General features: G+C 38.9%; 1 protein-coding gene across 2 annotated transcripts in view; it reads left to right on the top strand.

Annotated features, from left to right (window-relative positions):
- Positions 1-12,842, top strand: part of Htr4 (5-hydroxytryptamine receptor 4) — a 169,787-nt gene that overhangs the window by 100,273 nt on the left and 56,672 nt on the right. For both annotated transcript variants that reach the window (XM_021150569.1, XM_029471990.1), the window contains exons 5-6: positions 3,348-3,501; positions 11,592-12,160. In XM_021150569.1, coding sequence (XP_021006228.1) covers positions 3,348-3,501; positions 11,592-12,160 — 723 coding nt within the window. The remainder of the gene's footprint in view (positions 1-3,347; positions 3,502-11,591; positions 12,161-12,842) is intronic.

Genomic DNA, 12,842 nt, shown 5'->3' on the forward strand with positions numbered 1-12,842 from the left:
TGGTTAGAGAGCAGGGAACGAGAAGGTAAAAAATTTTCCTTAATGGCAGGAGTGGTGAAGACATTAGCTTGGGGCTTAAAATATACTGCTGTCTTCTAAGACTTGTCAAAGTAAATTGTGTCCCTGGAGACATTTAAAAGCAATTATGTCCCTCATTTGCATGTGGCTGTGGTTGGAGAAGCTGCAGGTTGTCTACCAAAGGGGACTTTTATGGAGTTTTGTGAGCAAACTTTGAAATGTTCAAATAAGAACTTACTTGGTAAATTCCTTTGCTACATTCTAGCTAATCCTGGCCATCTGGAACCAAATTTGCCATTAGAACATTTATTGATTCATTTTGCAAAAGTATTTTTGCTTAACTAGAAAATGTCCTAGGAATGTCTAAAGAACAGAACTTATATAGTAGCATACTCCCGAGATAAACCACAATTCTGTTTGCTAAACAGCATCCTTTAGCCTGAGAATCAACAACCCTCCTCTTTCTTGGTTGTAACCCTCTCTGTTAGAAGGGCATGCTGCAGGATTGACCTAGATGGGCGTTTTCAAGTTCTGTGACCTCTTCTACATTAATAAACTCTTTAAGAAGAATTACACCACTCCCTCTTTTCCTGCCTTGTGTCTTTATTTTTTGAGATGAGACTACCTTGAAACAAATGTCCTGATCTTCTGGCTCTTATAATCTTTCTGGTGTCTCTTCCCCCTGTGTCCCCTGAGCCTTAGATACAGGAATTGTGTTGTAGACCTATCCATTGGGGCTGGCACCCATGGCTAGCTCTTCTCTACAGTTGGAGCAGTTGTTGTTTTGTGTTGGTCTCTATCTACTGAAAAAAAAGAAGCTCCTTCAATGCAGGGCAAAAGCTACTCTTACCTGTAGGTGGAGGAACAAGTACTTAGAATGCAGTTAGAAATCCCACGGCTTTGAGAACGTGACAGTAAGTTCTGTTCTATGTCCCATGGCCTTGCCAGTTCTTATTTTTTCATCTTGAGATAGATACACGTGTGTATTTTGCCTTTTAAAAAACTCAGGAGGGGCTGCTAGAAAGATATTCCAGTCACTAAAGTGACATGTTGTGCTCGCACAAGGGCTTAAGTTCAAGCTTTAAAACTCATGTAAAAAGCTAGGCAATGTGGCACACACCTGTCATCTCAGGGTCGGTGTTGGGTGGGGAGAGGCAGTGAGTAGAGACAGGCAGGCCCCAGGGCTTGCCAGCCAGCCAGCTGAGAATATTTGATGAGTTCCTTTCCCATGAAAGACTCCTTTTCAAAAAAAAAAGGTGAATGGCAATCAAGATTGACCTCTGGCCGCCTCTGCACACATATAAACACAGGCTTGCCTACAAAACACACACACACACACACACACACACACACTAGTTATGAGTGTTGTATATTATAAGTACAGCCTTTGGTAAGAAAATCAGTAATGATGGTTACAATCAACTCGGTCAGTATATGTTAGGTGATCTCAGAACACTTGTCAATTTGACGTGCAATTTCTCACTAATGATGCATATTTTAGAGGAAGATCACAATACCATAAGGAAATTTTCTTAAAAACCAAACATACACACACACACACACACACACACACACACGCAACTTTTCTAGAATTTTTGCTTGAAACTGAAGATTTTATGATATGAGGAAAGGTACTCAAAATACATTAGGTGGCTTTTTGAGAGTTCTGCCTTGAGAATACCAAAATCCTCAAAAAGAACTTTCAGCATTTATGCCAATGTTGTGAGTTTTAGCTAAGAATCTTGTATTTTGCCAGGCAGTGAGGCCAGTTTGGTCTATAGACTGAAGTTCAAGGCTACACAGAAAAACCCTGTCTTGAAATACAAAATACAAAATACACAAACAAAAACAAACCCCTCATATTCTTTGTCCCATGCTACCAGTTAAAAATATTGTTATGTTTATTGTAGAATAAAGACAAAATTTAAGTCAAATATGAATCTGGGCCTAATCACATATTTTCATTATATCTAAACTAATCTATCAGTCAGGATTTCATCAACCTAGCTTAAAATTAAATAAAATAATCTCCTCCTCTTTTCTATTGCTAATATTTTAAAGATAAGGAAGAATTTCCTATCTTCCTTAATAATTCATGTCTATGCAAGTTCAAATGTCCATAATTGTCTATACAGTGGCCATCCCTGTCTCCCACACTAGCCCCTGACAACATCTTCAGTTACCCATTCCCCAGGATACTGACTGTATCCAGAATATTTCCATTTGTTTCTCTGAATCAGCATCCTATACTAGTCTAGAGCAGTACCAATCAAGGCATAGAGCATCTGGATAGGCTGGAATAACATGCAGGGTCAAGTCTGGGAGTTGGAGCTGAGGGCATTCATGGAGGAACAAGAAATTTAATACTTTAGGCAGAATATAAGAGGGTGAACAGTAAATTCCAAAAAAGGCTCCTATCACACAGCAAATAAGGTAAGAGTACTTCCAACAAGCTGGCAAAATAACTAAGATGTTTGCAATTTTATATTCTTAGCTTAAGAGTAACAATAAAGCAATCACTGTCAGAAACAATGTATGTGAATTCTACTTGCCACATTTCAGCTTGAGCATCTCATGTGCATGTACCCCTAGCCAGGAAATACATAAGTGGTACTTCCTGGAGATAGTGTTGACTCAGGGGTGGAAATGTACAGTCCAGGTGGCTGCCCGGCAAGCTGAGATACCGAAGACCCTCAGAATCTATGCTCTTCTCAGCTAAGTCTGTTGAGGGAGAAAAGAGGAGAAAGAGTAAGCCCGGACAACAGTCTAAGGAGCACAGAAGAACATATAACATCTCAGCACCGCCCTCAAGAAGACAAGGACAAATCTGTGATAGTTCAAATTATCATCACAGAAGCTAAAAGTACCTCGGTCTGGAGAGCTCGAGGCATTCCTAGATTCCCAGAAACTGGGACTGTGTCTGAGGCAGAGTAGACCTTCATGCTACTTAAGACTTTGGGAGATGAAGAGGGAAGTGGAGCCAATTCAAGGCAATGACCTTCACATGCAATATAAACGTATTTTATATAGTAACAAACGTTTCGGCCAGGTGTTAATGTTTTTATTGTATAATTGCCTTTATTCTTCTCTTTGTTCTCTGCCCTCATCCCCTTCATTTTCATTTCCCTCCTCTGCCTTCTCCTTCCCCACTTATTCCCAATTTTGTTTTCCCGTTTTACTCTCCTCCTCTGATTCTCCTTTTCTCAATATTTCCCCCTTCTTTCCATTTTTTTACTCTTCTTTCCCTTCTCTCCCTCGTCCACTGTGATCTTTCCCCTCTCCTTCTCATGTCCCCCTGCCTGTGGCCCCACCCTTAATTGTCTCTCCAGGTATTACGCCATCTGCTGCCAGCCTTTGGTTTATAGGAACAAGATGACCCCTCTACGCATCGCATTAATGTTGGGAGGCTGCTGGGTCCTTCCCATGTTTATATCTTTTCTCCCCATAATGCAAGGCTGGAACAACATCGGCATAGTTGATGTGGTAAGTATGCATACAAAGCCATGGGATTATTATCCACTCGGTATTGTTAGGCATTTTAGATAAGCAGACACTCTTAGCTAGGTAGCTATTTTAATAGATATTATAATAGTGGTCTGAGCAACATGTTTAAATGCCCTATTGATGCCTTGGTCAAATGTTAGTCAAGATCCTCTGAATTATCTTCCCAATGAGAACATGTGTTTTTAGAGCTCATTTATTTATTATTTGAAAATCTCATACATAAGTGCAATGTATTTAGATCACATGAAACCTTAAACCTCAAAGTTTACATTTCTGTGTCTGTCTTAGATTCTTTTCCTGTGCAATAATACCCTGATAGAAACAACTTAAGGGGGAAATGGCTTATTTTAGCTCACAGTTTAAGATATCCATCATGGCAGAGATGTCAAGACAGCAGGGACCTGCAGCAGTGAGTCCCTTAATGTCCATAGTCAGAAGTCAACAATTAAACTGCTCAGTTTGGGGTTTTGTTTTGTTTTGTTTTGTTTTGCTTTTTGTTTTGGGTTTGTTTGTTTTGGCTTCTACATTCTAGAACCCCCTGCCTAGGGAAAGGTCCTACCCACAGCTAAGATGGATCTTCCCACACCAATTACCAGACACAAGATAATCCTCCCCAGCTATCCCCAGTGGCACTTCTTGCAGGTGATTCAGACTCTGTCAAGTTGACAACTCCCTCTAACCAACACAACGTCCAACTTTGTATTGTTCAGTTCCAGCAAGGATGCTGATGGGTTGATTTATCTTGAATCCCCCAGGACCAGGCACTTCATCCTTCACCTGTCCCATGAGATGTCTGATTGCCCTGGCTTGTCTTCAGCAGGAATCCTGCTAAGTTGGCTTTCCCACTTTCTCTTCCCATTTACTCTGAATAGTTTTCTGTTCGCTGCTCCTCATCCATCAATTCCTTGGCTATACATCCCCCCCACCTTTTTTCCTTTGATGTTTTAGAGTTGAATCTAATCTCTTTGTGAAAAAAAATCACAGTATTTTCTCTTACGAAAATGATGTGAAATATGTGGAATAAAGGCTCCTTAGCAGGTGTTTCAAATATTTTTTTAACATTACTGTGAATCAGACAGGACAATAAGGAGTACTTTTGGGAAGAATATAATTATGACAGCTTAAAGATGTGCAGGTTAATTTGCATTCCTCAAGACACATAGTTTTCCTATAAAAAGAGTTTTAATTTCATTTATTTTATATATTTATTAAATATTTATTGATATTTATAAATCAGTTCCCAGAACTTGAAGCATATAATATGTCCCAAGAAGCCTTCGTTATATTTCATATTGAGTCTATAAGATTTACAGTGCCCAGGGAAAGGCATCCCAAGTGAATGGACAATGCTAGGGAATGAGGAAAGTCCTGGGCCAGAAGTCAGGAACTAAGCTGTGAGCCCAGCTCTGTTAATGCCCAACTTCCTGTGGGACTGTATTTAGAAGGGAAGTTGGTGCTGAGTGAAAAATTGTCTAATGTGAGTCTAAGGGTACACATGCCACATATGCCATACATTGCCTAAACTCTGGATATTGTTTTCCAGGGACATAGAACTAATAAGATGTTTGTGTGCATATGTTCATCTATCTGTCTATCCATCTATATGTCTATCCACCTATCTGTTCATCAATCCATCTATCTGTCATCTATCTACCTATCTAACCATCTATCTACTATCTATTATCTATATATCTACCTTTCTATCTTCTAATCTATCTATCTATCTATCTATCTATCTATCTATCTATCTATCTATCATCTTTTCCTTGTCATGTATCTCTTCGTCTGTTTACCTATATCCTTAGAAACAGAGGCAGACATATAGACATATTGTAACTGGTCCGCATGGCTGTGGAAGTGGACAATTCTCAGCAAACTAGAGACCGAGGAAAGGCGATACTTCAGCTCAAGTGCAAACATAGGAAAAACCCGTCGGCCTTCATTAAGTCAATAGAGCAGTTCCCTCTTATTTGGTTATTTTGTTCTATTCAGGCCTTTAACAGAGTTATATGCAGTGCTACATTGGAAGAGAAAATGGATTTATACAATCTGCCAGTTCAGAGCTTAATCTCAATCCCAAATGTTGTCATACCCAAAATTGGGTTTTGCCAATTATCTGGATACCTATGGCTTGGTTACACTGACACATAACATTAACCGTCTTGCTGTCAAAATCATCTACTCTGGCATAGGAAATTATAACAATGATTAAAACTGATAGTCCAGATTCATTGTTAGGGCTATACATTTCTAAAGGAATATGGCATGCAGTCACTTATAGCCAGTCCTAAGATCTTGCTAGATGTGGAGAAGGGGGCAGAAAGAAGAGACTGAGAATGAAGAATGAGTTCTGACCCAAATGGATCAGAAAAAAAGAGAATTTGCCTTCTTTTCTGCACACCTAAGGACTTTAATTTTATTTTCAAATGAGTCCCATGGCCAGGACATTTCTGAGTAAGAGTTCGTTAACTTCTGAAAAATAAATCCTATAGGTAGGAAATAGAGAGGTCAGGGCTCTGTTCTGAAAGAAGCTGCAGATAATTTCTTGAATCCCAAACAATTTCTTTCAGTTTGTTAAATTTTTTTTAATCTGAAAGGGAAATTAATACCAGTTTTCGACAAACACTAATATCCAAATAATAATAGGAATAATGGTCAACAGCTGTTTCATGCTTACTATGTATCAAGCCCTATGTTAATCAGTATTTTTGTGAATCACATTTAGGGACATTCTTTGATTAGCTGCAACACTTATGCTTTGAAACCTGGGCTTGGCAGAATTGCTGTGCTTCATCCTCAAATCTTACAAATGGACACTGTACCAAACCACTGAAGGGGATTTAACATTTTGAACAATGTCTCCGTTTTCTTCTTGGCTACCATTTGCTAAGCACTTTAGTCAATATACTAAACTCTTCATGACTTAATGTCATTTGGCCCATACAGTACTACCATTCTTAACATCCATTTTATAAAGAAAATCTTGACTTCCAAGACTATGGGTTTAGGAGTTGCCCTACTTGATCATTTAACCATCAAGAAATATTAACTGAAAGCCTATCACATTTTGTTGACCTCTAAAACAATTTCAACATTTCCACTTTTCTGCCTACTAAGTATGATATACTAAGAGAAATAATACAATATTTCAAGTGTTGATAAAACTTCAAACCCAGTAGAAAGATTCAAAGTGATGACAAGATGTGTCTACTTATATGAGCATTTACCTCACTTGATAAACTATGGCAGGAGCACATAGTCCTGCAGGATGAGACAGAACAAGCCCCATGTAAGCAAATGCTCAGAGAGAAGTCATTTGGAACCAACATTGCAACCGATGCAGGGGCCTTCAGTTGGGAGCATGCTTTGTTGATTCTAAGAATTTGAGCCAGATTCTTTTGTTTGTTATTTTCACTTTGAAGAATTGAGAACTTTTCAATTTTACTTTGAAATTGGAGGGTTCAGGGCAAAGGAGGGTTCAGTGGCATGACCTCTTTGTGTTTCTGAAGAAACATTATAGCTAGTCTGCAGAAAATGATCATAAGGTGACAGGAAATCAGGAAAGCACTGGGAAGAGACTGCAATGGTCCTGTTAATTGATGATGGTGGCACGGAATAGGATGGCCATGACCTGAAGTGGTGAGAAGTTGTGAGAGTTCAGGTCTTCTCTCACGTCATGTTTATTGAATACCTGAATTTCTAGGTGCTGGGTCTGCATTTACTAAAGAGAGATGGTAATGGTCCAAATCTTTGTAACTTTATGTCCAACCAGTGAGATTCAAGCAACACATGATACACTAAAGATAAGCAGATATCGAGACTGCTACGTGATAATGATTATATTTTACTTCAGTGTGGGACTGAATAGACAGCATATTAAATAAGAATATGTACAGCATTCTCCCCAGGTGGCTCACAACTGCCGGTAACTCCAACTCCAGGAAATCCAACACCTCTGGCCTCCTTGGCAACCTGCTTACACGTGAATATGCCCACATGTGGGTGCATGCACCCACACGCACAATTTTCAGATATTAAATCTTTAAAAGGTGGGTTGTTGGCAGATTGAAACTCTAAATAGGGAGTTAGAGTGGGCTCTATTGAGGAGGTGACATTTGAATAAAGTCATTAAGGAGCTGGGGGAAATACACTTGTAGGTATCTTGGAGAAGCATACAGCAGGCAGAACATAGGTAATATAAATCTCCAGAGGCAAGATGTGACTGACAGGCTGCTACAGAGTTAATGAGGAGTTAAGAACGAAGGAGAGGAGCTTAAGAAATAATAAAATACAATAGAATAGAAGAGGGAGACAATGCATTGGTCTGTGCGATATTTAAAGCATAGGGTTTAACTTGGAGTGATACGGACTTTAGGGTCTGAGCTTATTAGTAGTGAGAATTATAAGATTATGAAAGAATCCTCATTTTTTCTGCTAAAAAGCAAACAGAAAGCGAGTCTGCTAAAGTGATGCCATGGATAAGAGACAACAATTGTCCTCTAGCTCCAATGGAAGTAATGAAGACTGTGATTCGGAGCAGGTGTATTTTTAATATAAGAGGGCTCTTCTGTATGGTTAGATACAACCAAGATTTTGGTCAGTGTAACTCTTGATTTCAGTTGGGAATTCCAGATTGGAAATGCTATAGGTAGAATATTTGTGGGATACAGAAAATGCAATGTGTTAAGTAGCTGTTGCATAGTTTAGTGCAGCAGTCAAGAAATCAGCTTAATATCAAATCTTGATATGTATGGGAAGTCTCTATCAGGAACAAATTCAAAGGTAAGGCATTTTTAGAGTCAGATGCTATTTAAACCCCTACAAGTAGATGTAACCGTTTGGGGAATGAAGTTACCTAAGAGACAATGTCACAGAAGTGAAAAGCCAATAATAGAGGGTTGGGAACAGCTAAGAAGGAAGCAAAAGAAGAGGGAAAATTCTAGAAAGCCAATTTGAAAACACATTGTACGTGAGGACAGAGAATGCTGTTTCTGGATGTGGTAACAAGAATCCTAGCCATGACTATAAGGGTAAATAAAATAGACTTTATTCAAGAACCAGTGTCAGGCATTGTAGTTCATCCCTATGGCCATAGCACTTCAGAAGTAGAGCCAGGAAAGGTTCTGGATCAAACCAATTTAAACTGCACAGTAAAAGTCCTGTGCAAGCCCAGTCTAGACAAAATCCCAGCATGGAGTGAGAAGTGGGGCATACAATCCCATCCCTAGCCTTAGAATGATTGGCCATTGTTAGTTTCTGGGAAAGGAATGGTCAGATTCTCTTAGCATGTAACTCCTAACAAGCTAACCATGCTCCAGTGGAAGAGTATCCATCCAAGAATATTTTGGCGATAGAGTATGACCTGAGAGTTTTAAAATGAAATAGACACTTTGCTCCCAAGTTGATTTGGTCATGGTGGTTTGTCACAGCAACAGAAACCATAACACAAACAAGATATGGCTTACATAACAATTAATCCCAACTGGACTGAAGAATTCACCATGTAAAAAAGCAACAAAGATGTTCCAAGATATGAGGAAATGTCACTAAGTGGTACATAGAAGAATATTTTTATCATGGAGGGGTAAATATTTCTTAATGGATCTCAGAGATACTAACTGAAACTACAGGGTCTTAAAATTAAAACTGCAACCAGATGGCACTAGCAAGAAAGCAACAAACAGACAAACAAACCAGGAATTTGCAATATATAGATTTGACAATGGATATATCCAGAATATAGAGCTATTAAAAACAAAGAAGACCTATATAAATGTTTATTAAGGGGAAGTTACTTGAATAATGACTTCCCAAGACAAATAGAAAAGTCATAATTTGACATCTAGATGTGTCTAAATAAAACACAATAATAAAGGTACCACACTTTCCCCTCCAAACTCATTGATCATTGTATAAAGAACAGTAGAGAGTCAGATGTTTTGAATGATTACAACAGAATAATGTCCTTTTCCTACATCAGGGCAATTGCATATATGAATCTTCAGAGGCCGTGAAAGCATGTACAAGATCTGTGAAAACTCAAGCCAGATCAAATCTCAGTACTGAATGAGGAATTAGACATGAAGTTTCACTCCTGGTACTGAAGGTGCTGGCAATTTAGCTTCTGGGAGAGGAAGGATCAATGTTCTCTAAGAGTGTAGCTTCTGATAAGTCTACTATGCTCCAATGGAAGACCACAATGGGAAATACAAATTGGTCTTGTTAGAAATTAAAAAGACAGAAACGCAGGTGAAAGAAGAGGGGTATCTGGAAAGACTTAGGGAAGGAAGGGTGAATGTTATCAAAAAAATGAATAAAAAAATTCTCAAAGAACTAGCACAGGCACACACACAGAATGGTAGGAGGGAGGAGGGAAGAGGAAGGAAGAGGGAATGGGGAGAGAGGGGATGTCAAGGAAATGGGAAGCATTTTCAATAAAATGTAATCCAGCCCACAATGAGATACAACTATGTATAGACAATAACAAGTGCTGATGAGGATATGGAGCAGGACCACATGAACAAAATATACAGTTATGACTGATAAAGGCATTCAGGAGACATTAGGCATGCCACTAATATTCTATACTTGGATTTGTATAATGACTGCAGATGTATTTTTACTTTAAAACTAATTAAGCGTGAACATTTAATATTTGGGACATTGTATTTTATTCCAACCAAATATGTATCTGTAAAGAAGGCTTGGAGGCTTGAGCATATCGATACATTAAATAGCCAATTTAAAATAAGTGTTAGATTTGTGGGAATCTTTGGTAATGTTGATCATGGCAGTTTGAATGGAATGACTAGGATCAGAGCTAAATGGAGTGGATTCAGCAGAAAATAAGGAGAGATGCTGATCCACTAGGTGGAACATTGAAGACCCCTACATATATACTATACATACATACAATATTTCCCTATACACATGCATGGTAAAATTCAATCTGTAAGTTAGGCACTAAAAAGGTCAATAGCAATAATTACAATATAGTAGAACAAACACAACTACATGCTTCCATAAAATTTCACCAGTCTTGTACTTTGGACCATTGTTAAATAAAATAAGGCAGACTTGAGTACAAGTACCTCAATAGTCAGTCTGATGACTGAGAAGTCTACTAGGTAAAAATGATTGTATGACACAGATAATGCAGACATGCTGGACAGTGGGGTGACTCCTTTCCTACATGAGACAGAGGCGGGTGGTGTAGAATTACTTAATGTTACTCAAAATTGCGTGCAATTTAAAACCTAGAGATGGCTTATTTATACAATGTTTGAACTGGATGACCACAGAAACTAAGACCTTTGTGGGTAAAACTATGGGCAATTGGACAGCTGCAATGTTACATCTTCCATGATTGTGAAGTAACCACCTTTTCTTTCTTTCATGCTCTAAACCTCTCTTGTTCATTTCTCTATATCAGTTTTTGGATACTGTACTTTCTATTGGGAAAAATGTTCATTGGTCCATTCAGTAAGCAAAGAAACAAATCTAGAAAGAGTCCAGCTTTCCCCAAAGATCTAAGATTAGGATTATATAGGGTGAAGTATTCAAATAGTAACAATCTTAGTATGTTTAAAAGTGTCTAAGATGAACAAACAGTGATTTTGATGCAATTGCTTTAGTTGGAGGTCATAATCTGCACAGATCTTAAATATATTTGATGGCATTGATCTAAGACATCTTATTAAGGGACACTTGTATGTTCTGTGCATCCGGCAATGAAGAAAGACTGGGTAGACAGAATTGAGAATCAATTTTGACTACATCATCTGAGAGCTCACTCAGATAAACTCCTAGAAACTCTGGGAGGTGTTCTTTTTCTACTATGAAAGTCCTATGTGCTATAGACTTGTAAGAAACATAAGAATTTAATGATAAATGTTAATTTTTTTTCTGTTTTCCCCCTTCTTTCACTTTCTCTGATCCTTTATCTTCTTCTCTTTCTCATCTTTTCTCATGATTTCTTTTCCTATCTTTTCTTCCCTTTTGCTTATCTTTTATTGTTTCCTCCCCATCTGCCTCCTCACCCTCATTTTCTCTCTCCCTCCCACTCTCAGATAGAGAAAAGGAAATTCAGCCACAACTCTAACTCCACGTGGTGTGTCTTCATGGTCAACAAGCCCTATGCCATCACCTGCTCTGTGGTGGCCTTCTACATCCCGTTTCTCCTCATGGTGCTGGCCTATTACCGAATCTATGTCACTGCTAAGGAGCATGCCCAGCAGATACAAATGTTACAACGGGCAGGAGCCACCTCTGAAAGCAGGCCCCAGACAGCTGACCAGCACAGCACACATCGCATGAGGACAGAGACCAAGGCAGCCAAGACTTTATGTGTCATCATGGGCTGCTTCTGTTTCTGCTGGGCCCCCTTCTTTGTCACCAATATTGTGGACCCTTTCATAGACTACACTGTCCCTGAGCAGGTGTGGACTGCTTTCCTCTGGCTTGGCTATATCAATTCGGGGTTGAACCCTTTTCTCTATGCCTTCTTGAATAAGTCTTTCAGACGTGCCTTCCTCATCATCCTCTGCTGTGATGATGAGCGCTACAAAAGACCCCCCATTCTGGGCCAGACTGTCCCCTGTTCAACCACAACCATTAATGGATCCACCCATGTACTAAGGTGAGTGCATGGGGGAGGGAGGTGTCACTCTAGTTGGTTTGCGTTGCTCAGCAGGGGTTGGTATCCAGTTTTGTTCTAGGGAGATATTCCTGAAAATGTGTACAGTGTTTCCTAAGATCCATGTTCATTCTTCCATCTAACCATGGAATCAATTAGTGGGCAAGGACTCGGGCTCTGTTAGGAGACTGACTTGCATTCATAGCCATAGTTCTTTGACCTTGGTTAATGACCTTGGATCACTAACAATTCTAAGCCTTAATTACCCTTTTTTAAAAAAATGGAATTGTAACCATGACATTATATAAAAACCAGGTATGTCGATTAAAACCAGGGCTTTTGTAAGCATTCAGTGAGCTAATAATGTGTGGCATTCATAGTGCAGACCTTGAGTTTAGTAAGCTCTTAGAGAGAGTAAATGCTGTCCACTACTATTCACAGATAATGTTTTAAGTAGCATCTGAAAGCATGGTCTTTAAAACGCAGGAGAGACTTGATTTTGATTCTCCCAGTGCCTACTAACCATTTTTTGTAATCTTTCTTCCATTTACTTTTCTTCAACTATAAAAAATGTCAACAGACCTACTACATTCTAATTTGGTTTTGTGACAATAAGAGATAACTTGTTTGTAGAACTTAACACATAGTATGCTTATAGTACTACTCATTTCACTAATAGTAGTTT

The sequence above is a fragment of the Mus caroli genome, chromosome 18 (assembly GCF_900094665.2).
Source record: "Mus caroli chromosome 18, CAROLI_EIJ_v1.1, whole genome shotgun sequence".
Lineage (NCBI taxonomy): Eukaryota > Metazoa > Chordata > Mammalia > Rodentia > Muridae > Mus > Mus caroli.